General features: G+C 43.4%; 1 protein-coding gene across 1 annotated transcript; it reads right to left on the reverse strand.

Annotated features, from left to right (window-relative positions):
* Positions 1 to 933: 933 nt before the first annotated feature.
* On the reverse strand, positions 934 to 22,495 carry C2H3orf85 (chromosome 2 C3orf85 homolog). The gene is made up of 4 exons (XM_075333826.1): positions 22,314 to 22,495; positions 20,263 to 20,396; positions 13,953 to 14,041; positions 934 to 1,099 (listed from the first exon to the last, which is right to left on the reverse strand). Exons 1-4 carry the CDS (start codon positions 22,357 to 22,359, stop codon positions 1,045 to 1,047), a joined length of 324 nt encoding a protein of 107 aa, XP_075189941.1. The 5' UTR covers positions 22,360 to 22,495; the 3' UTR covers positions 934 to 1,044.
* Between the last annotated feature and the right edge of the window lie 433 nt (positions 22,496 to 22,928).

Genomic DNA, 22,928 nt, shown 5'->3' on the forward strand with positions numbered 1-22,928 from the left:
AGGAAGCAGCAGAGCCGGGCTGGGGCTGAGAAGCCGACGGGCGCCGGGAGCGGGGACCAGGACGTCGGGGACGCGCCGGCAATGGATGCTGGAGAGCGGGGAGCGGCGGTGACCGGACCGAGGAACCGGGGAGCGAGGCAGGTGAGCCGGGGAGCAGCGCAGGGGACCCGGGGAGCGTGACATGTGCCTGTGGAGAGCTGGACCATCTGAGCTGCGTTACCATCTACCCCAGAGAGAGAAAAAGACATCTCGCAGTGGTAGCTCCCATCATATCTGCACACCACAGGTGGCATCACGAAGACAAACTTCATCCTACTCCCTTGTAAATAACCCCTCCATCTTTATTGACACCGACAGGGTCATGGAACTGGACCAGGCCACTGTGACATCCCCAAACCGGCCCGGTAACTAGCAAACCCAAAACCCCTCAGGGACCCCGTGGGCACGTCAACCAGAAGGGGCAAGACCTCAGCCAACAAAGCTGTATACCAGGTCACATGGTTATGAACCTCACACAGGTCCTGCAACAAAGTGAATCGTTTGCATAAAACTTATGCTAATTCTAACAGAGGGAGGGGATAACTATGAATATATTATCTGCTCCATTGCAACGGCCACTCAAGCAGCTGCTGATTTTTTTAAACATTACTTTCTTGGATTTTAAAGCCTAAACATCCAAGCTGACCACTAATGGTATGTAGATAATTTGCCTGATAGTGCCAGTATAGCACTGGCTTTAGCATATATACAATGATCCTGGTGATTGCTTCCCTTTAAATAATGGACAACTCCATTAACTTATACCTAAAGAGTTTTTCCCTGTGTGTATGACAGGTTTTTTTTTAACAGAACTCATTCCAGAATTTAGCTTAATAAAATTTCCCCACTGTGTATAGTATAATATATAGGAAATTACATACAATTGTCTCCATGATATCACTACAAATTTATTAAAAAGATAAGATTTATTAGCAAATAACAAACCAATTGGTTACATTTACATGTGTTGTTATAAGCAGAACCATTTTCCATGTATATGTCATTCTAATGATTGGATTCCCATGGCCAGAGCTCATCGACATAAGATTTGATGTGCTTCCTATAAGAAAGAACATAATGAAAGGTTAATGAAGACTACATAAATCTTGTCGGCTTTATTTTAAGAAATCCACAATTCAACTTCCTAACGTTTCATTCAGACGACTGAATTTCATACATGTGTTCTATTCATGTATGGGACACATACCCTTTATAATCTATGGAACTATGGACACACAGACCAAACACTTATAAAATCAGATTTGAAACAATGATGAAAATTGGTCCGTGTTTTTATGGACTAGAAAAATCAATGGTGTCAGAATGAGACCTCAATGTGTTAAAAAAAGTTTGTGGTACCCATGTGTAACCAAGCTGCAGGAACTGACAAATGTATTGATGCAGTACAACACTAACCTATGGGTAAGTAATACCAGGACTGGCCAATCATATATACAGTATATCCAAAAGTGAGTACACCCTTCACATTTTGTAAATCTTTTATTATACCTTTTCATGGTACAACATGAAGAAATAACACTTTTGTAGTCAGTAATGTAGTCAGTGTACAGCTTGTATAACAGTGTAAATTTGGTGTGCCCTAAAAACAGCTCAACACAGCCATTAATTTCTAAACCACTGGCAACAAATATGAGTACATCTCTAAGTGAAAATGGCCAAATTGTGCCCAATTAGCCATTTTCAAAACTACTTTTGGGCGCACAGCAGGGCTTTGAAGGGAAAGAGTGTGCTTTGACTTTTTGAAACCAAAATTGGCTGGGATTGTTAGTGGATGCCATGTCATGTTTGGAGATGTGCCTAGACAGTGGAACCCCCCACAAGTGACCCCATTTTAGAGACTAGACCCCTCAAAGAATGTATCTAGATGTTTGGTGAGCACTTTGAACCACCAGGTGCTTCATAGATTTTTATAACTTTGAACTGAGAAAATGAAAGTATACATTTTACTACAAAAATGTTGCTTTAACCCCAAATTTTTCATTTTCACAAAGGTGCCCCGAGAAACTGGATTACATAATTTGCTGTGCAATTTCTTGAGTTCACTAATACACCATATGTGGTCGAAAACTATGAGGTATGAGCAAAACAGTCCGATAATTTCCACAATCAGTTGCATTTCCCTTTCCTTCTTCATAATAGGAATAAACACCGATTTTGTTCAGTCGTTGGCCATTTACCAGTTTTCCTTATCTGTTGACACAAGTGTGTGCTGACATGAACTGCTGCTTCAGAAGAAGTTATTAGCTCAATTAGAATATTGTCACATTCAGGTGCTTTGTTTTTTGACAAAAACTTTATCGCAGCAACGACTTCATCTTTCAAGATGTATGCGATGCTTTGATTTCAGTCTCAGTTTCTTCCCATATCACTGAGTCGTTATTGGAAAGGTGCTGCGTGTATTCTTTCCATCTTCACTTGATCTATCATGGCTCAGTTAGCTTGTTCCCATTGACGTCTTTCAACATTCCCATTCTTGGGTGAAAATTTCCTTGCATCTCTGTGATCTATAGGTATGCCTTCCTGGTCTTGCCTGTTCATTTTTTATCTCTATACATATTATTTGGTAATGTTCATTGTCTGCTCTAATTGCCTTCTTTATTCTTTCACTGATGTTGTCTGCGTCCTGTCTGTTACCTTTTTGCTTTTGCCACTCAACTTTCATTGATGATGATCTTTAGGGTTTTATACACACTTTATGTGCTTCCACTGACAAGGGAAATTACCTCACTGAAAAGGAATGGGTGTTTTTAGTAGATAATGGTTGTGAGCTAGCCTGCAATACTAAGCAAAAAATGCCCCAAAATTCTGCCACAAAGTAAGCCAACAATACTCAGAAAATACACCAGACTTAGGCTGTGTGCACACGATGCGTTTTTTACCGCGGAAACGCTGCGTTTTGAACCGCAGCGTTTCAGTGGCAAATTGCATGCGTTCAGCTTTCCCAGCAAAGTGTATGGGAAAGCTGAAAAATCAGTGCACATGCTGCGTTTCTTTCCGCAGCGTTTTGGATGCCAAAAATCGGTGCGGAAAGAAAAGCAGCATGTCACTTCTTTTGTGCGTTGTGGCTGCGTTCTCTCCCCCATTGAAATCAATGATGTGGGGTCAGAACGCAGCCACAACGCATGGACCTGCTTTTTTGTTGCGGTCCGCGGCCTTTGTCGGCACGCCAGAACGCAGGCATTTACCTGGAAGTGAGGTCAAGAGGCTTCCTGTTGACCTCACTTCCTGGCAAAGCCCCCGGTGTCGCCAAAGTGCCCGCCCCGACCCCCGACCCCCCTCCCGAAAATCCAACATGGCCGCGCGCACAGTAGCGCACCGGCCGCCCTGCTCCTATGATTTCTGTCGCATGTGCAATAACACATGCGACAGAAAACTGTTCCCCAGGCCCTGCCCGTTCACCCCCTATTCCCCCCGGTGTCATACATACCTGTCCGGTCGCAGCGCTGATCCCCCGCGGCCCCCTCCTCCTCCTTCACAGCAGGCGCCGGCCGGTCACATGAGCAGAGCAGCTGACAGCCAGCACAGTGTTCAGTGTGAGCTGTGCTGGCTGCTCGCACTCTGCAGCTGTGACCCGGGGAGAGTGGGTGCAGATTTTTGCACCCACTCTCCTCAAATGGAGGGTCTGCCCTCCTAGAAAATGGGGGATATGTTTCCTGAACGTGCCCCCATATTCTAGAAGGTCCAGAGGCGACGTGGGACATCCATATGGATCTCTGCGGACCCATTTTTTTTTATTAAATTGGAGAACAAGGGAATGATTTGGGGAGTGTTTTTTCTAATAAAACATTTTTTGTTGTCTTTTTTTGCTTTTGTTTACTGTCAATTAGTTATGTCGGGTGTCTGATAGACGCCGTGACATCACTAATTGCTGGGCTTGATGCCAGGTGACATTACACATCTGGTATCAACCCCATTTATTACCCCGTTAGCCAACGCACCAGGGCGCGGGATGAGTTGGGGCGAAGCGCCAGGATTGGCGCATCTAATGGATGCGCCACTTCTGGGGCGGCTGCGGCCTGCTATTTTTAGGCTGGGAAGAGTCCAATAACCATGGCTCTTCCCACCCTGAGAATACCAGACCCCAGCTGTCAGCTTCACCTTGGCTGGTGATCTAATTTGGGGGGACCCCATGTTATTTTTTTTTTTATTCTTTATTTATAAATAAAAAAAAAAACTTGGGGAGCCCTCCAAATTGATCACCAGCCAAGATGAAGCTGCCAGCTGTGGTTTGCAGGCTACAGCTGTCTGCTTTACCCTGACTGGCTATCAAAAATAGGGGGGACCCCACGCCATTTTTTTCATTTTTTTTTTTTTTTTTTTTTATTGGATAAATACTAAGCTAGGCACCCTTTAGTGCCACATGAAAGGTACTAAAGGTGCCAGCTTAGAATATGCTGGCGGGGGTAGGACGTTCTATATATTTGACATCCCTTCATCCATTGACGCTTTTTAGGCTGTGTGTCCACAATCAGGGTTTGCAGCGTTATGGGCGCTGAGTGTTTTCCCTGCGTCCATAACGCTGCGTTGTGCAGTAGAAGCACAGTGGAAGGATTTTTGGAGATCCCATGCCCACTGTGCTTCTTTTCTCCGCAGCATAAACTGACCGGTAGCGTGGCTTCCCGAGCCTCAGCATGTCAATTTATGCTGCGGAGACGAGTGTTCTCTGCAGGTAGTATAGAGCTCCACAGCAGCCTGAACCCAAATCGTGGGCATGGGCAGCTGCAGGAAGGCTGACACTGTGTACTAGACGCCGTGTCGCTGGATCATGGCCACATAGCCTTAGGCCCCTTTCACACGTCAGTGATTCTGGGACGTTTGTGCTTTTTTTTAAACGTACCAGAATCACTGACATACGCAGACCCATTATAATGAATGGGTCTGCTCACACATCAGTGATTTTTCACTGCACGTGTCTCCATGCGGCGTACCCGCGTGTGCGTGATTGCCGCACGGAGACATGTCCATTTTTTTCTGGCATCACTGATGTCCCACGGACCACGCAGTGGTGTGATCCGTGAAACACGTGCCAGAAAAAAACGTGCTTTTAAAATAAAAAACATTTTAACTCACCCGGCTCCAGCGATGTCCTCTGCAGCCCGTCCTCCCTGTTCCTTCTGTGCCGGCTCATTATTGTCGCGCATATTCATGATGCACGACACAGCCAACCCGGAACCAGCTGCTGCGGGGGTCAGCGCCGGCCGGATGCTGCACCGCGGGAGCGATCAGCACCATGGAGAGCGGGAGCGGGCGCAGGTGAGTTAATCTCTAAGTGCAATCACGGGCCACGGAGAACGGAGCCCGGATTGCACTTAGACAACCCACGTGTGCCGTGATTCACGGCACACGGAGGGACATGTGCGTGTTTTACACGCCAGTGAAAAACGTCAGTGTTTTCACTGACGTGTGAAACGGGCCTAAAAGTGAGAATATTGTTGCTACAGCAACATTTTGGGTGAAGTAGCTGTGGATTCAAAATGCTTAATATATTCCTGAATAAAATCCTTGATGGGTGCAGATTCCAAAATGGGGTCACTTGTGGGGGTTTTCTGACGTATAGGTACCTAAGGGGCTTGGTGCGCGAAGTTTATTTCAACTTTTCCAAAATTCAAATGGTGCTCCTTCCATTCCAAGCCCTCCCATTTATCCAAACAGAATGTGGAGAAGGAAATGACATCACAGGTTTTTTTTTCCAAAGGTCTGTGTTCAACCAACTTTATTATCACTGACAAGTCTTAAAAAACGCACCTAAAAAAACGCATGAAAAACGCATGAAAAACGCATGAAAAACGCATGAAAAATGCATGCGTTTTCGATGCGTTGTTTCTCAAAAAGCATTGTTTACAATTCTCCCCTCTGCCAGAGGGTGCGTTTTTTTCCGCGCGGAAAAAAAAGCAACGTGTGCACATACCCTTAGCAAACCCGATAAGCCACTATGCTAAACTGGCATTTTAGTTCTACGTTAGCACTGTATAAGAATTAGATATTATTAATAAATCTGCCCGATTGTGTTTATTTGTGGGCTTTGTTTGCTAAATTTAATATATCATATTTTTATGGTACATTATAAAATGTCTATCATGTCTCAACAAATGGCAGGTTTCAAATGTAAGTGAACGTTTTCTACTAGTTCTATTCATTTATATTCAGAAATGAGCAGCTGCTTTAGCATTCTCTAGAATACGGATTGCAAATGGGTGAGGAATTTACATGCAAGAAGTGGATGACACAAATACATTACAGCATTGAAATATCTTGTGGACTGCTTATATTGTGAAGAAAAATGTATTCTGCTCTTAGCATTGGCGCAAAAAGCTAATTAAGGTCATCTGCAGATATTAGAAATATGTAATAAGTTAAATCTGAAAAATTGTGAACATCTGTTTTGTGGCATTGAATTTTACTTAAACTTCATATATTAATTGTGGATTTAAAATTCCTTATTTATCATTGCTGAGTGTGGCGACTACTTTGAATCAAAGTGAAACTGTATGTGGAAGTTCTAAAGAAAAATTAAATAGCATCTACATATTTTATGCACTTAGCTCATAGGAACTGATAATCTCGTAAATTATTTATATTTTCCAACAAGGCAAATAATTAAAATGGCATATGAAGTATTTTAAACACCAGACTTTTCATTAATAACTAAAGTTATATCTGAAACTAATCTGCTAAATATACTTTTTTTGTTTAACTCATTATTAGCACAGTCATGACAATATGTATTAGGGGCTGTCATTTTATTATGTGCTCAAAATAATACAATAATATAAACGTTTACAATTGTTTCCGGGGCAGACTTCATATATATATATATATATATATATATATATATATATATATATAGCTATACAGTATACAGTATATATATACAGTATATACATATATACACATCTATATATATATATATACATCTATATATATATATATATATATATATATATATATATATATATATATATAATGATCTATATCTCAAGGGGAACCTGATAGCTGATGCATGCTGCCCAATCGGTAGGTAGTATGTATCAGGCATTAGCAGTATTAACTCTGCCTGGTGTGTTTGACACTGAAGCACTGCAGTGTTTCAGAAAAAAAACATACTTTGTAACCGGCCGGGGAGCGAGTCACATAGCACACTAGTCGAACAGGCGGGTCACCAACGGCTTCACCCCACCCACTGCCCTGGATTGATAAGTATCTGCCTATACATAAACATACAAATATATCAAAAAGACTGACCCGCACATCCAACAGGTGTGAACAGGTGCTAGCTTAAAACACAATATATCTACAAGATGCATACAGCTGCACTCTAAAATGCTAACAATGCTGCTATAGGAATATTTGAAAAAAAGAGATATTTAGCTTATGTATTGGTCAATGCATTTGAGCCTGGTAACCAATGACAAGGTGATCTCTTGTATACTGGGCCGCTAACTTAACTGCCTTAGGCCCTGTGCGCAGTCTGCGATTTTTGCCGCGGATTTGACTCGGTTTTGCTGCATGGATTGCTGCAGAAAATGTTCAGAACCTTTCTGCAGTCATTCCCTAGCAAAACCTATGGTAAGAAAAAAAATGGTGTGCGCACACTGTGTTTTTTTCCCCTACAGGTTTTGCCGCAGAATTTCTGCAGCAAAAAGAATGAGCATGTCACTTCTTCTCTGCAGGTGCCTGTGGTTTTTGCTATAGATAATGGTAAAAAAAACTCAGGGACCAACTTGCGGAAAAACCAAGGCAAAACCACAGCAAACCGCGGCAATAATGCGGCAAACTGTGGCAAAAATGCGGGTGCGTTTTCCCCCGCGTTTTTTGTCGTGGGTGTGGTATTCTGCCAAAGAGTGCAGATTTTTCTTAAGAAAAGTCCATTTTCTAGTGCGCACATAGCCTTATCTGGGTTAAAAACCTACATGTCTGGGCATCTAGGCTTCAGCTTAAAGGGGAATTGTAACGCCTGCCTGGATCCACAGACTCAGACGGGCTGTAATGGACAGGTGAGAGGGAAGCCACTCACCAAGCAGGTACCCCAGAACCCTGAAACCCTTTAACCCCTATACAGGGATTTGGAATTACACAGGGCCCTGGAGATCACTACCTGTGGAAGGCTGCAGTCTGAGAGAGTAGTCGTCAGGCAGGGTCAAACCAGGAATTGCGGAACAGGGACAGAATAGGCATGCAAGGACGTAATCAGAAACAAGCAGAGGTCAAAACCAGATCGGGCAGTGAGGTACAAAAACAGCAGGCAGGAGGGTAGTCAGGAAAAAAGCGGTAATCAGCACACGAAATCACAGAACAGGACGAAACAGGAGCCAGAATTTTCAGAACTATCTATGGCAGAGGTCAGCAGACAGGAGGGGCATTAAAAAGGGTGTGGTGTCTTCCCATAGGCTGTAGCTGAATGATGGTACATCAGCTGGGAGACACCCACCACCTACAGTCAGCCAGTGGCAGTACAGATCCCCAGGAAACCCAGACCAGTGGATGAGCAGAGACTGCGCCCACCGGCGCCGCTGGCATCGACTCCTCTCCCATCACCAGCCCAATCCAGGAACACGGCTTTGCCTGGCGATCGGAGTAGAAGTCGATGGAGCGGACTCCGGTGGTGGCGTAACAGGAATGAACACAGCCTGGTTACAGGACGGAGTGCTCAATCAGAAAGAAATGCACTACAAATATATCGAAAAGACTGACCCGAAAATCCAACAGGTGTGAACAGGTGCTAGCTGAAAATACATATTCCTATAGCAGTAATGCAATATCAGAGTTCCCTTATTCATTGTTAGCATTCTAGAGTGATGCTGTATGTGTTTTGTAGTTATGCTTAAACATAGGCTGAGACTTGTCAATCACTGTCAGCGGGCGGCGAGAAGCCGCCTGTCTATCTAATCTACCTTGCGGCTTGGTCACAATGTATTGGGCATAATATATCAGCTGTCAGGATCCCTTTAAAGCAGATCTGTCACTAGATTTCACAATATAAATTGCAAACATTTTAAATAGAGCTAAGATGCTTAGACCTGATGAGACTATGAAGTTATTTAATTTGAAAATCTATGTCACAATGACTAGCTGTTGAAAATGCATGTCACAATGGCTAGCTGTTGGAAATACATGTCACAGTGGCTAGCTGTTGGAAATCCATGTCACAATGGCTAGCTGTTAGCTGTCAATCTATGTCAGAACTAGCTCTTGTTATTGTTTTACTGTCAGGTGCTAGTTGCATAAGGCTATGTGCGCACAGTGCGTTTTTCGCTGCGTTTTTGCGCGTTTTTCGAGTGTGTTTTTGTGCGTTTTTGGGCTCAAAACTGCATGGCATGACTCCCCAGCAAAGTCTATGAGTTTTCATTTTTTCTGTCCGCACACAATTTTTTTTAAGCTGCGTTTTGTAACTTAAAAAAATGGACATGTCAATTCTTTCCTGCGTTTTTCTATGTTTTTTCCCCCATGCAATGCATTGGAAAAATGCAGAAAAACGCAAAGATCAAAAACGCAGCAAAACACAGCCAAAAACGCACCAAAACACATGCGTTTTTACCGGTGCGTTTTTGCCGCGGGTGCGTTTTTATGCATTTTTGTGCGTTTTTAGCGGCCAAAACCACACAAAAACGCAGCGTCAAAAAACGCAGCTTGCGCACATAGCCTAACACAGCCAACTACTGCCAGTTTGGAGTGGGCTCAATTCCTAAGCCTTCTCCATACACTCTCACCTGACAAAGGATATACAAATTGGTCCTATGTTGAGAAAAAACTGAACAGAATACAGACAAAAAGAGATATATGCATGAATGCTAAACATATACAAATAATACTTATTAACCCATATTACTAGCTTGAAGAAAAATTATACTGATAAGTTTAATTATTAAACTTTAATTATTAATTATTTAATTATTATTACTGATAAGTTTGACTATTTAATTATAACGCACGGCCTCACCTTGGTTTGTTATCTGCAAAATTCCACAATTGTGATTGAGCTAGAGATCTGTAGCATATTTCATTGCCACTGTCAATGGTTCAAAACTGCATCCCTTTAGCTTGTCAACAGGGTTATTGAGGTTCAGACACATACCAATCTAATGTTTATTGCCTGTTGGTAGGATGGGCAGTGAATATGCTAATGCTAAAAACCCTAATATCCCTCCTTGCCCTGTTCTGTATATTGATGGTTTTAGTGGGAGGTTTATCACACAAGCAGTATATAGTTAAGATGCTTTCATGGCATCCGCACCAGGATCTATTGTATGCAGGGCCAGATTAAGGTTGGTGGGGGCCCCTGGGCAGAAAATCTGGTGGGGGCCCCATAACGTTAACATTTTTAGCCATAACAGTAGAGCACGAACCGTAGCATTTAGATATAAATCCAATGAACATTTATCTTATCCTGTTCTGCCACATTCAGATTTACAGCACTACAATACAGATACAGTCCAGGATAAATCACAGCTGTCCACTTACACACAGAAAGTAGAGTTAGGGCTGCTTTACACATTTCGATCTCGTATGCGATCGCACACGCCCCCATCGTATGTGCGGAACAGGCAATTTGTTGCCCGTGTCGCACAAACGATTAACCCCCGTCACACGTACTTACCTTCCAAATGACCTCGCTGTGGGCGGCGAACATCCACTTCCTGAAGTGAAAGGGACGTCACACAGCGGCCGGCCAATAGAAGCGGAGGGGCGGAGATGAGCGGGACGTAAACATCCCGCCCACCTCCTTCCTTCCGCATTGCCGGCGGGACGCAGGTAAGCTGTGTTCATCATTCCCGGGGTGTCACATGGAGCGATGTGTGCTGCCTCAAGAACGATGAACAAAGAGACGTTCAATTTTTAGAAAATGAACGACGTGTATGCAATCAACGTTTTAACGCACAATCAGGGTCGCACGTAGCTGTCACACACTACAATATCACTAACGATGCCGGATGTGCGTCACTTACGACGTGACCCCACCGAGACATCGTTAGATATATTGTAGCGTGTAAAGCCCGCTTTTGTCACATATTTTTTATTGATCCCAATGTTAAGGCAGCCCGGGCCGGCTCCAGGTTTTTGTGGCCTCCGGGTGAAAGAGTCTCAGTGGACCCCATCCACACACAGACACGCACATACACATACAGGCATGCGTATATACATATTTGAAGACAAATTCAGAAAAATACATATAAACAGACAAATATATGCACAGTCATATACACTGACATACATGCAGACACAGACGCATTAGGGCTCGTGCGCACGTTGCGTAATTACATGCATTTACGCTGCGTATAGCACTGCAGTGTAAATGCATGCATCCTGCGTCCCCTATACAATCTATGTATATTGTGCATGATACGTGCACCCATTGCTTTTATGAACGCAGCGATTTGGGTGCTAAAATGTTGACCCAAATCCGTGCGTTCATAAAATGAGCATGTCAATTATTCCGTGCGCTATGGATGCAGCTCCCGCTCTGTCTATGGTGGGGGCAGCAGCCAGAGCGCATGAAATCGGATGTACAGAATAACTACATCCATTATGCAGTGTTTCTGCAGCGATTTGACGCGCACATGTGCTGTCAAATCGCTGCAGAATATTCAGCAGTTACGTGTGCATGAGCCTTTACAGGTATTAATATGGGGAAATCGCCAGCAGCCTCACTCACCTCTCCCGCTTGTTTCCGTCCAGCTCCTTCAGGACATGTGGCTGTGTTTCACGATGGCTGTCACTAACACACATGACTGCACACTGACAGCACTGCTGTATATACATCACAGGAGGGGCTGGGGGCTACGATATATACATTACAGGAGGGGCAGGGGGCATAGACGTTACTGGAGTGGCAAACAGCTCTGGTGGTGTACTCATCACTGCGATGGGTGACATAGCGCTCTGGGGAACCCATATAGTTCGGGGGGGGGGGCGCACAGACTGCTCTAATTCATATATACACACACAGTACTGCTTCTTACACACACAGCTCTGACACACACACACACTACAATGCACCCCCCATCACCCCCCCCACACACACACACACACACACACACACACAATACAATGCACCCCTCATTACCCCTACACACACACGCACACACAATACAATGCACCCCCCATTACCCCTACACACACACGCACACACAATGCACCCCCCATTACCCCTACACACACACGCACACACAATACAATGCACCCCCCATTACCCCTACACACAATACAACCCCCATTACCCCTACACACACACACACAATACACCCCCCATTACCACTACACGCACACACACACACAATACAATGCACCCCCCATTACCCCTACACAGACACACATAATACAATGCACCCCCCATTACCCCCCCCACACACACAATACAATGCACCCCCCATTACCCCTACACACACACAATACAATGCACCCCCCATTACCCCTACACACACACACACACACACACACACACAATACAATGCACCCCCATTACCCCTACACACACACACACACACACAATACAATGCACCCCCCATTACCCCTCCCCACACACAATACAATGCACCCCCCATTACCCCTCCACACACACACACACACACAATACACCCCCCATTACCCCTCCCCCTACACACACACACACACACACACACACACAATACAATGCACCCTCCATTACCCCTCCCCCACACACAATACAGCCCTCATCACCCCCTACACACACAAATTACACTGCTCCATCCCTACACACTCCTGCCTCCCTCCCCCCCTCCCTCGGAATACAGTGCTCCTCCTCTGCCTGTCACAGAGCTGTGTTCCTTCACAAATGTTCCCCGTTGTGTCCTCTGCCCCTCCTCACTCATCCCCATTAATTACACCTGTCTCTTCAGCTCCTTCATGGAGCGCTCGCTTCCTCATGTCCCCAGTGTGGCGCCGGCAGCACTGTGATGATGTCAGCAAGGTGCTGATCTCATCACGTTGCTGCACGTCGGGGGCGGGGCCCAGTCCCGGCGCGCTGTTCAAATGTATTTACGTCTGAAAGATGCAAATACATTTGAATAGGAACGGAAACAGGAAGCTGCGGTCATCGGCTCTGCTGCGCTCCTCTGCAGTGTACATGCCGGCACACAGCAGAGCCGGCACACAGCAGAGCCGGCACACAGCAGAGCCGGCACACAGCAGAGCCGGCACAGCTCGCTGCCTCCTGCTCCTGCTAGTGTGCCTGGCATGTAAGGAGTGCAGCGGGGACAGCAGACAGCGGCCCACTACACCGTGCCCCTGCTTCTAGGTACGGCCGCAGCACATAGCAGGGAGCATTAGCACACCTCTGACCCCGGAAGTTCAAGCGGCCGCTGGTACTTCCGAGATCAATCAGCGTCCTGTGCCCGCAGTTTGTTTTTGCGTCTTAAAGACGCAGATGCAAATAAATAGCGGTGCCACCCCCCCCCCCCCCCCCCCGAAAACACAGCTGATTTATTAGACTGTCTTTACGGAGGGGGAGAGGGTGTGAAAAAAAAAATGCTGACAGGTGCCTAGTGCTAAGTATGGTGGGGGCCCCCTTAGAAGCTCTTTTGGTGGGGGCCCCTGGGCTCCAGCCCCGCCTGCCCCGCCTATAATCCGGCCCCGATTGTATGTAGAGAAGCCTGATGGAGGAAAGGTGAACAAAGCTCAATTTTAAGTATTAAAGACTAGCTAATCTTTTTTTTTATATTAGATTATGCAAGAATCGCCCTTTGCTGTATGTTTATGGTGTTGGTGAGAAGCTTCTAACACCACAGTCCTGCACATTCTGCTGGAGGAGATGGCACTGTGCTTCTCTACGAATACCTGCAGCCACATCTGTTCTGTCTTTCTAGTCTGTCCCATACCACACATTCACCCTTTGATAAAGATAAAATAGAATAAGTAAATATTTCAGCAATTCTTACCCAATCCCAGAAGAGTATGATGAGTCCTCTGACCTCAGATTGAGGTAATATTCTACTGAATTTGCCAGTGAACGCCATGTTTCACTCACCTTCAAATCAATTATAGATAAAGAAAAAGTCAGTACTACAATAGTATTGTTCCTAAATTATTAAATTGTGAAAAACAAGGTTGTTGTTCAATATTGGCAGGGTGTCAAACGGAGCAATATGAACGACGTGTCAACAATCCACGATTTTCATCCTATTTGCCATCGTTCAGAGTCGCTCGTAGGTGTCACACGCAACGACGTTGCAAATGATGCCGGATGTGCGTCATGGAATCTGTGACCCCGACGACATATCACCCAATAAATCGACGCGTGTAACATGGCCTTAAGACAATACAAAATATAAAAGAATGAAGCGGCCGCTGATTACTCTCAGGGATCACGTGACGTCACACTGGTACATGATCCTGGGAGAGATAGTGCCTATCAGTTGAACAGCGCCAACTCCGGAGTTAAACATGTTTAATTTTTTTAAAAGCTGAAACATTGATTGAGAAGAGGTGGTCTGTATAGTGGACAACCCCTTTAACCAGTATTCTGAAAATGATGTGAAATCAAATGTTATTTTAATTTGGTTACCCTATAATTATGGTTTTATAGACAAATGAATAATGCAAACATTGTGTTTTATAAACTAAATTGTAAAATTAAAGTAATTTTTAATTTCTACTATCTTGGAAACGGCAAAACAAATTGTTGAAAATCATGGAAATACATGTCAGTTTCCACAAGGTTTATTTGTGATAATTCTGGATAAATGTAATGGATTGTTAGAGTAACTGAAAATATAGTATATTCAATAGCAGTATATCTCAGATATTGTAGCAGATTTACTAATTTTATTGCATCAAGACCTTGCTCTGTTTCCTTCTCACTTGAATAATGGATTGACTTCTCTAGAAGGTTAAAATCACACATTGCCAAAAGCAGGTATCTGCCCCTAACTAAAGACCCAAAAGTAAAATATAACTTTTGTTATGTCTTTTAATAGTAAATAGTTGCACTACAATATTAAAAACACATTATGCAACAAATGGGGGAAGCTCAGTGTACCAAATACATACTAGCAGAGAATTCAGTAGGTACCAGGTAATAATGCAAGTTAGCGGTAAAGTCCTATGTGGTCGCAGACCACAATTGTGCTGAGAAATTCCTATCCTCCATGATAACTATCACTACCCATTATTGCATATAGCCTTGGGGAGGCTAATAGCTAACTAATTTACATTCAGCATATGCAATCGTGTGTAATTATAGTTACCCTGTTTCCCGAAAATAAGCCCTACTCCAAATATAAGCCCAACCTCAATAAGAAGCCACAGCGGGATTTTTCGGCCTTTAATGATTAGGCTTAAAATATCAGTCCTACTCTAAAATTAAGCCTTACTTGCATACTCAAACTAGCAGTATCTTGAAATAGGGTTGTGCAACCCTATTCCAGGGTATGTAACTTTTATGTAATGCTGATGTTGCTCTATGCCCTGGCTAATTAAGAAAATGGATATTTACCCTCTTTGCCAACCGGAATCCCGTCCACCCCTCTGGACCTGACACTCTGTGACTGCTGTACTGTATTGCTGCCTGAGGATTGGCGACTCTCCTGAGCTGAGAGTGACAGATTCGTAGAAATACACGCTGTCACTCTCAGATCAGGAGTGCTGCCAATGATTGTGGAGAGAAACCACATGACTGAATGAATATTCAGCCTCCTCTCACATAATCCCACCCACCACTCTGAGTCCTGCACAAGCACCCACACTCTATACCTGCTGTATTACTGGTACTGCCAGCCTGAGAATTGCAATGCAATAATCCGCAACCTTCCATAGCTGAGTGTAACAGCTACATAGATATACATGCTGTTACTCTCAACTGTGTGGATGACCTTGCAGGAGTCAGAGAGGTGGACGTAATTATGGGAGTGGAGGCTGAATATTCATTAACTTAATTAGCCATGCACTTGCTCACCACAATCATCGGTGGCACTCTGATATGAGAGTGACAATGTGTATGTCCATGCAGCTGTCACTCTCAGATCAAGAGAGTCACCTATGATTGTGATTTGATCTTGGTACACCGAAACAGTGCAGTAGGCATAAAGTGTCAGTGCCCATGCAGGGTTTAGGGTATGTGCGCACGTTGCTTTTTACCTGCTTTTTTGCTGCTTTTTCTTCTGCGCTGTTTAATGCCAAAATGGATGTGTTCTTCTATTCAAGCAAAGTCTATGGGAATTTGGGTTTCTTGTTCACACTATGTTGTTCAAAATGCTGCCTTTTTGTGGCAGAACTTTGGTCAAAAACTCAGCTTTTCAAAGAAGCAACATGTCAATTGTTTTTGCCATTTGGGTTTTGCACTGCAAAGCTGAGTTTTTGACCAAAGTTCTGCCACAAAAAGGCAGCATTTTGAACAACATAGTGTGAACAAGAAACCCAAATTCCCATAGACTTTGCTTGAATAGAAGAACACATCCATTTTGGCATTAAACAGCGCAGAAGAAAAAGCAGCAAAAAAGCAGGTAAAAAGCAGGTAAAAAGCAACGTGCGCACATACCCTAAGCGTGGTGAGCGGGATTGTGGGTGAGAAATAGGGTGAATATTTATTCACTTAATTAACTGGTGCCTACTCACTGCAATCAACGACAGCAGCACTCCTGATCTGAGAGTTACAATGTGTATTTTTATGCAGCTGTCATTGTCAACTCAGGAGAGATAATAAGGTTTGTGGGCAATTCTCGTGCACTAATACAGCAGACAAATTGAAGAGACTTCTTGAAAACAAACCCCAGTGCATTTTTCAAAGCAGAAAAGAATATAAGCCCCTGACGTTTTTCGTGAAAACACGGTATCACAGTGGATAGGGATCATTTAGCACAATTGAGCCACATAGGAATTTACCACAACACTATATCCATTATATCAGGATAATTTTTTTAAACCTGTTGCATCTTAGTTGGATTACAGCTGATGCAAAAATGCATCAGTTGCCATCCATCTTTTTCCCCATTTATTCTCAGGTACTGATCCAGGGTCAGATCCTCCTGTTACATGAAACATTGTGATCTGGCCTCTGGACCTGCACCTTCACCTGTCCGGTACAACAACTGAAGCATGGTGTACAGTCCTTGACAAACGTTCTGTCGCTTATCCATGTTATGTAAATAAAAGCTTGTAACCTGACTTTAAATTCATCCATTGGTTTCATAAATTACTCTTTTGAAAGCTGAAACCCTCCCAAATTTGGTTTCGGTTATGAAAATAAAGTTGCTGCAAAGCTGAAATATTGATAATTTAATGAGCACAGAAAGGTCAGATTTTGGCAAGACAAAAGTTTTGTCGCCTTGTCATATAATGCACCCAATCCTAGTTTACATCCTCACCTGTGCTCACTAAATGATCAGTTAATTAGTGGGTGTGTATGAAAAGAAACCCAGCACCCCAGACCTTCACTTGAACTGCAACTTGACCTCTGACAAAATGCCAAAAATCCACCCTGCGACCAAAGCCTTGATTATCAAGTGGCTGAAGACCAGATCAACTGCAGAGGTGGCTGTACCCTTAAATGTGTCTCAGCGTCAAATACAAAAAAATTAAAAAAAGATTTTAAGAGACTGGAGATGTTTTTGACAAGCCCAGGTCTGGCATATCTCGCAAGACAATTTCTCAGGAGGAATATTTGTTGGTTAGAAAATCCACAGCCAGCCCCTCTTCCACTGCAGCAGAGGTCCAAAGGGCCTGGTCTCTAAAAGTCCCTGTGTCAACTAGAACAGTTTGTAGGATTCTGTCTCGAAATGGCCTCCATGGTCGAATCAGTGCCCAGAAGCCAGCACTAAACAAAAGGCAATTAAAAAACCATGTGGCATTTGCCAAGTCCCACAGCCTGCTAAACATATGGATGCTGGAAAAGTGGCAGAAAGTGGATTTCTCTGATGAATCTTCAGTTGAATTACACTACAGCAATCCCAAAGACTGCAGGAGACCTACTGGAGCCCATATAGATCCAGAAAACAGTTAAGTTTGGTGGTGGAAAGATCATGGTCTGCGGTGTGCGAAACATTTGCAAAGTGGAAGGCAATAGCAATAGCCTAAAATATCAAGACGTATCAGCTACCTCTTACATTCCCAATCATAAAAGGGGTCAAATTCTGCAGCAGGATGGTGCTCCATCTCATACATCCATCTCTTCAACAAAGTTCCTCTTGATAAAGAAGATCAAGGTGCTCAAGGACTAGCCAGCCCAGTCACCAGACATGAACATCATTGAGCATGTTTGGGGTAGGATGAAAGAGGAAGCTTGGAAGACAAAACCAAAGAATCTAGATCAACTCTGGGAGGCATGTAAGACTGAATTCTTTGCTATTCGATGACTTCATGAATAAATTGTATGAATCATTGTTGAACTGCAGTACTTTAAGCTCATGGAAGTCACACAAAATATTACATCAGGCTCAAATAGCACCACAACGTCATTCACCAATGTTATGCAACATATCTCCGTATTAGAAGTTAATTATTTGTTTGAATTTCACATTACTTTCTGTGGGCGACAAAACTTTTGTCTTGCCAAAATCTAACCTGTCTGTGCTGATAAAATGATCAATAGTTCAGCTTTGCAGCAACTTTATTTTCATAACCTAAACCAAATTCGGGAGGGTTTCAGCTTTCAAAAGAGTAATTTATGACACCAATGGATGAATTTAAAATCAGATTATAAGCTTTTATTTACATAAGGCCCGTTTCACACGTCAGTGAAAAACACTGACGTTTTTCACTGGCGTGTAAAACACGCACATGTCCCTCCGTGTGCCGTGAATCACGGCACACGTGGGTTGTCTAAGTGCAATCCGGGCTCCGTTCTCCGTGGCCGGGATTGCACTTAGAAATCAACTCACCTGTGCGCGCTCCCGCTCTCCATGGTGCTGATCGCTCCCGAGGTGCAGCATCCGGCCGGTGCTGACCCCCGCAGCAGCTGCTTCCGGGTCGGCTGTGTCGTGCATCATGAATATGCGCGACAGTAATGAGCCGGCTCAGAAGCAGCAGGCTGCACGGGCTGCAGAGAGCGCCGCTGAAGCCGGGTGAGTAAAAATGATTTTTATTTTAAAAGCACGTTTTTTTCTGGCACGTGTTTCACGGATCACACCACTGTGTGGTCCGTGGGACATCAGTGATGCCAGAAAAAAATGGACATGTCTCCGTGCGGCAATCACGGACACGCGTGAACGCTGCACGGAGACATGGTCAGTGATACATCACTGATGTGTGAGCAGACCCATTGATTATAATGGGTCTGCGTATGTCAGTGATTCTGGTACGTTTAAAAGAAAGCACAAACGTACCAGAATCACTGACGTGTGAAAGGGGCCTTACATGGATAAGCAACAGAACTTTTGTCAAGGACTGTAAAGGTACTGTCACACATAGCGACGCTCCAGCGATCCCACCAGCGATCTGATCTGGCAGGGATCTCTGGATCGTCGCTACATGGTCACAGGTGAGCTGTCAATCAGGCAGATCTCCACAGCGATCAGAGATCAGCCACCAGCCACCAGCGACTTGTGTAACGACGATGTGCTTGGTAACCATAGTACACATCGGGTTACTAAGCAAAGCGCTTTGCTTATACTTACCCGATGTGTACCTTGGCTACGTGTGCAGGGAGCAGGGATCCAGCTTCTAGAAGCTGCAAACGCTGGTAACCAAGGTAAATACTGGGTAACCAAGCAAAGCGCTTTGCTTGGTTACCCGATGTGTACCTTGGTTACCAGCGTCCGCAGAAGCCGGCTCCCTGCTCCCTGCACATTCAGATCGTTGCTCTCTCGCTGTCAAACACAGCGATGTGTGCTTCACAGTGGGAGAGCAACGACCAAAAAATGGTCCAGGACATTCAGCAATGACCAGCTACCTCACAGCAGGGGCCAGGTCGTTGCTGGATGTCACACACAGCGACATCGCTAGCAAGATCGCTGTTGCGTCACAAAAAATGTGACTCAGCAGCGATGTCGCTAGCGATGTCGCTTAGTGAAACGTGGCCTTTAGATGCACCTAAGTGCTCCTAAACATAAGCCACCCAAGAGCTGCTGTGCAGTTAGATAGAAGTTTGTCAAATGTATTACTCTGTATAAACCTTTGGCATAAAAATGGCACATTATCAGAAATGAAAGTGTAAATTTAATTTCAGGCATAATGAATTCATCTCAATTTTCACGTCTTTTAAATCATTATAAGAAAAAAAATACCAACAATTAATCGCACACTGACACAAAATACCTGGTTTGTAATTGTAGATGTCCATGAGCTTTCTGTGGGTGCAGGTTCCCAAAAATGTCTGGAGAATGCTTGTCTTTTGAGCCTTAAAAACTGATTTGTAGCTTCTTCTGCAAAAAATGATGCTCCTAGAATACCTGTATAATGGAAATGTATATATGCTGTTCAGTAAATTGCAATGTCAAAAACCCTAAGGCTATGAGTCCACGGTAGAATGTTGCTGCGGATTTTTCTGCATGAAAATCCGCGACTTTCGCGGCAAATCCGCACCTTTTTTTTGCCGCGGATTTACCGTGGAATTGCCGCCGATTTTGATGCGGATTTTTTTTTTTTTCCCCCATTCTATAGCCAAAATCCGGATCAAAATCCGCAACAATAATTGACATGCTGCAGATTTTTCCGGATCAAAATCCGCGGCAAATCCGCCGCGGAAAAATCCGCAGCATGGACACAGCATTTCTAAAATGCCATTGAAATGGCTTGGAAGTGCCGCTGCAGCAGATTTTCGGAAAATCCACGGCTTTTCCGCGAGAAATCCGCGGCAAAATCTGTGCATTTTCCGCAGCGTGGGCACATAGCCTAAAACAAATTGATCCAATCCTGTCACTAGGTAGGTTCACAATGAAATACAGTTCTGGGACCACTTATTGGGTCATCTAATGATAGTCATATTAATGTACATCTCAAATCAATCTAATAAACATTGAATTTTATATAGTCAATATTGTAAACAAGATAATTCACTTTTATGTTTACAAATGAGGGAAGTAATCAAGACTGAAAAACAGATCTATGATTAGTGCTAAAGGCAGTTTCAGTCTATATTTTTCCATTTCTAAGCCTCTTGATATTCATTAAAGGCTCAATTCGAGCAACGAGTATAATATAAGTCTATGGGGAAAATCGCTGAAATGGAATGGGAACAGCATGGGGAAGGTTCCTGGAGGCAGACGCATCTTTGACTCCCAGGTTGCTAGTGGGAAGTGAAAAATTAAACAACTGTAAAAAAAATTAATAAAAAAAAGTGTTGGGTTCCTCCATTTTTTTATAACTAGCCATGGTAAAGTAGACAGCTTTTCTGGGTATCAGAAATAGTGGATCTGCCATGCATCATACCCCCAGGTATCATATAGCACCCCCAGGTCTCATATAAGACCCAATGATACAATGCGGCCGGCCAATCACAGTTGTGCCAGTAGCCAATAGGGCTATGGCACTAACTTGATTGGCAGAGAAACAGCCGCAAAACATGTGGGGTGGGCTCAGGGGTGGGCACTCAAGAATAGTGCTCAAGAACCCAATATAATTGATTGAGTACCAAGCAATGCAGAGTATGCTCGCTCATCATTAATTAAAATACTTCCCACTATTAACATGTATCATTTATCTGGAACAGAGGCAGATATACCATTGGGCCGAAAAGGTAAGGGAGTCCAAATCCATCTCCAAAGCTACAAGCAGCTTCTGTCATGGTCACATAAAGAAATGCATTGTGATGAACTATTGGACTGTAAAGGGTCCATATACAGTTCTTGTTCTGGGTCTTTGCCTTTATCTGCACCTGATTTGAAAGACAGGTACTAATTGCTGGATTGTTAGGAGATGATTTTCTTGATTTTCTGGGGCATCTTCATTATCACTTGTATGGGTCCTCAAATCCTTGTTTCCTAATCATGAGTACCGGAGAAGAGGAATTATCGCATGGATCTGCAGTAGAGGTGTTGATGGTTTCAAACAAGGTTATGAGAGAGCTGGAATGAGGACCACGTCACACAACTCCTCACCACTACCAGACTTATGTGACTAGTGAGTATTTGGGGTCTCAGTGATATAATTCTTTGGTAATAAATATTATTAGTAAGAAAACCCATTCATATATCAAATTGATAATTTCTCTACTGGTATACGTGAATAACCGATCTCCTCTTATTACGTCACTGTTTGCTGTGTCCATAATTTTGACATGTTAACTATCACTTTAATTACACACATTAGCCATTCATACATTCTAATATATTTACTATTGTTCATTCAATTTATTAACATTTTCTTACCTTGAATCAAGAGGGAGATGTGTAGAAGAATTATTACACGACCCATTGCAAATGAAGAGAATGTAATGTTGCTAAAAATTTCTGTGTAAGAATTAGTAAGACATAAATAAGTTTCTTCCTCACCGTCACTCACGTTCTCTGACCTTTGAGTCTGCAAACTGTTTATCTACTGATTAACATGGGTCTAGATTCTTGTACAATGAAACTGCGAAGCCTAGTTTGTACTTTACACCATTGGATGCCACGCTGGAAAGCAAGAAAGATAATATGAAATTTTAAATAATTCAATTTTAATCTATTTACATTATATTTTAATTCATTTAATTTTTTGTATATTAAGTACAAGCAAATAAGTACCATAAATTCAACATGCAACTACTGTATATCTAAATGGTATTTGCTTTTTTTCCATGGTTTTCACCAATTTCCTAAAAACATTTTGCTAGGTTAATTTGTTTTCTGTGAAACTGACCAAAGTGTGTCTGAGATAAGGAAATTGTTGACAGACACTGAGTGATTAACCCCTTAACTACCTCCGATACGCCCTTTAACAACAGTCGTTCAGGGGCCTTATTCCTCAGCGCTCTTTTTAACAGTACTAAGCAATAAGTGAAT

This window comes from Anomaloglossus baeobatrachus, chromosome 2 (genome assembly GCF_048569485.1).
Source record: "Anomaloglossus baeobatrachus isolate aAnoBae1 chromosome 2, aAnoBae1.hap1, whole genome shotgun sequence".
Taxonomy (NCBI): domain Eukaryota; kingdom Metazoa; phylum Chordata; class Amphibia; order Anura; family Aromobatidae; genus Anomaloglossus; species Anomaloglossus baeobatrachus.

Bases quoted from the DNA above. Each gene is read 5' to 3' on its own strand.
- C2H3orf85 (XM_075333826.1), bottom strand. From the start codon at position 22,359: ATGGGTCGTGTAATAATTCTTCTACACATCTCCCTCTTGATTCAAG. The intron at 14,042-20,262 runs GTATTTTGTGTC...ATTGATTTGAAG, and splicing joins CATCTACAATTACAAACCAG to GTGAGTGAAACATGGCGTTC. The intron at 1,100-13,952 runs GTAAGAATTGCT...TCTTTCTTATAG, and splicing joins TCATACTCTTCTGGGATTGG to GAAGCACATCAAATCTTATG.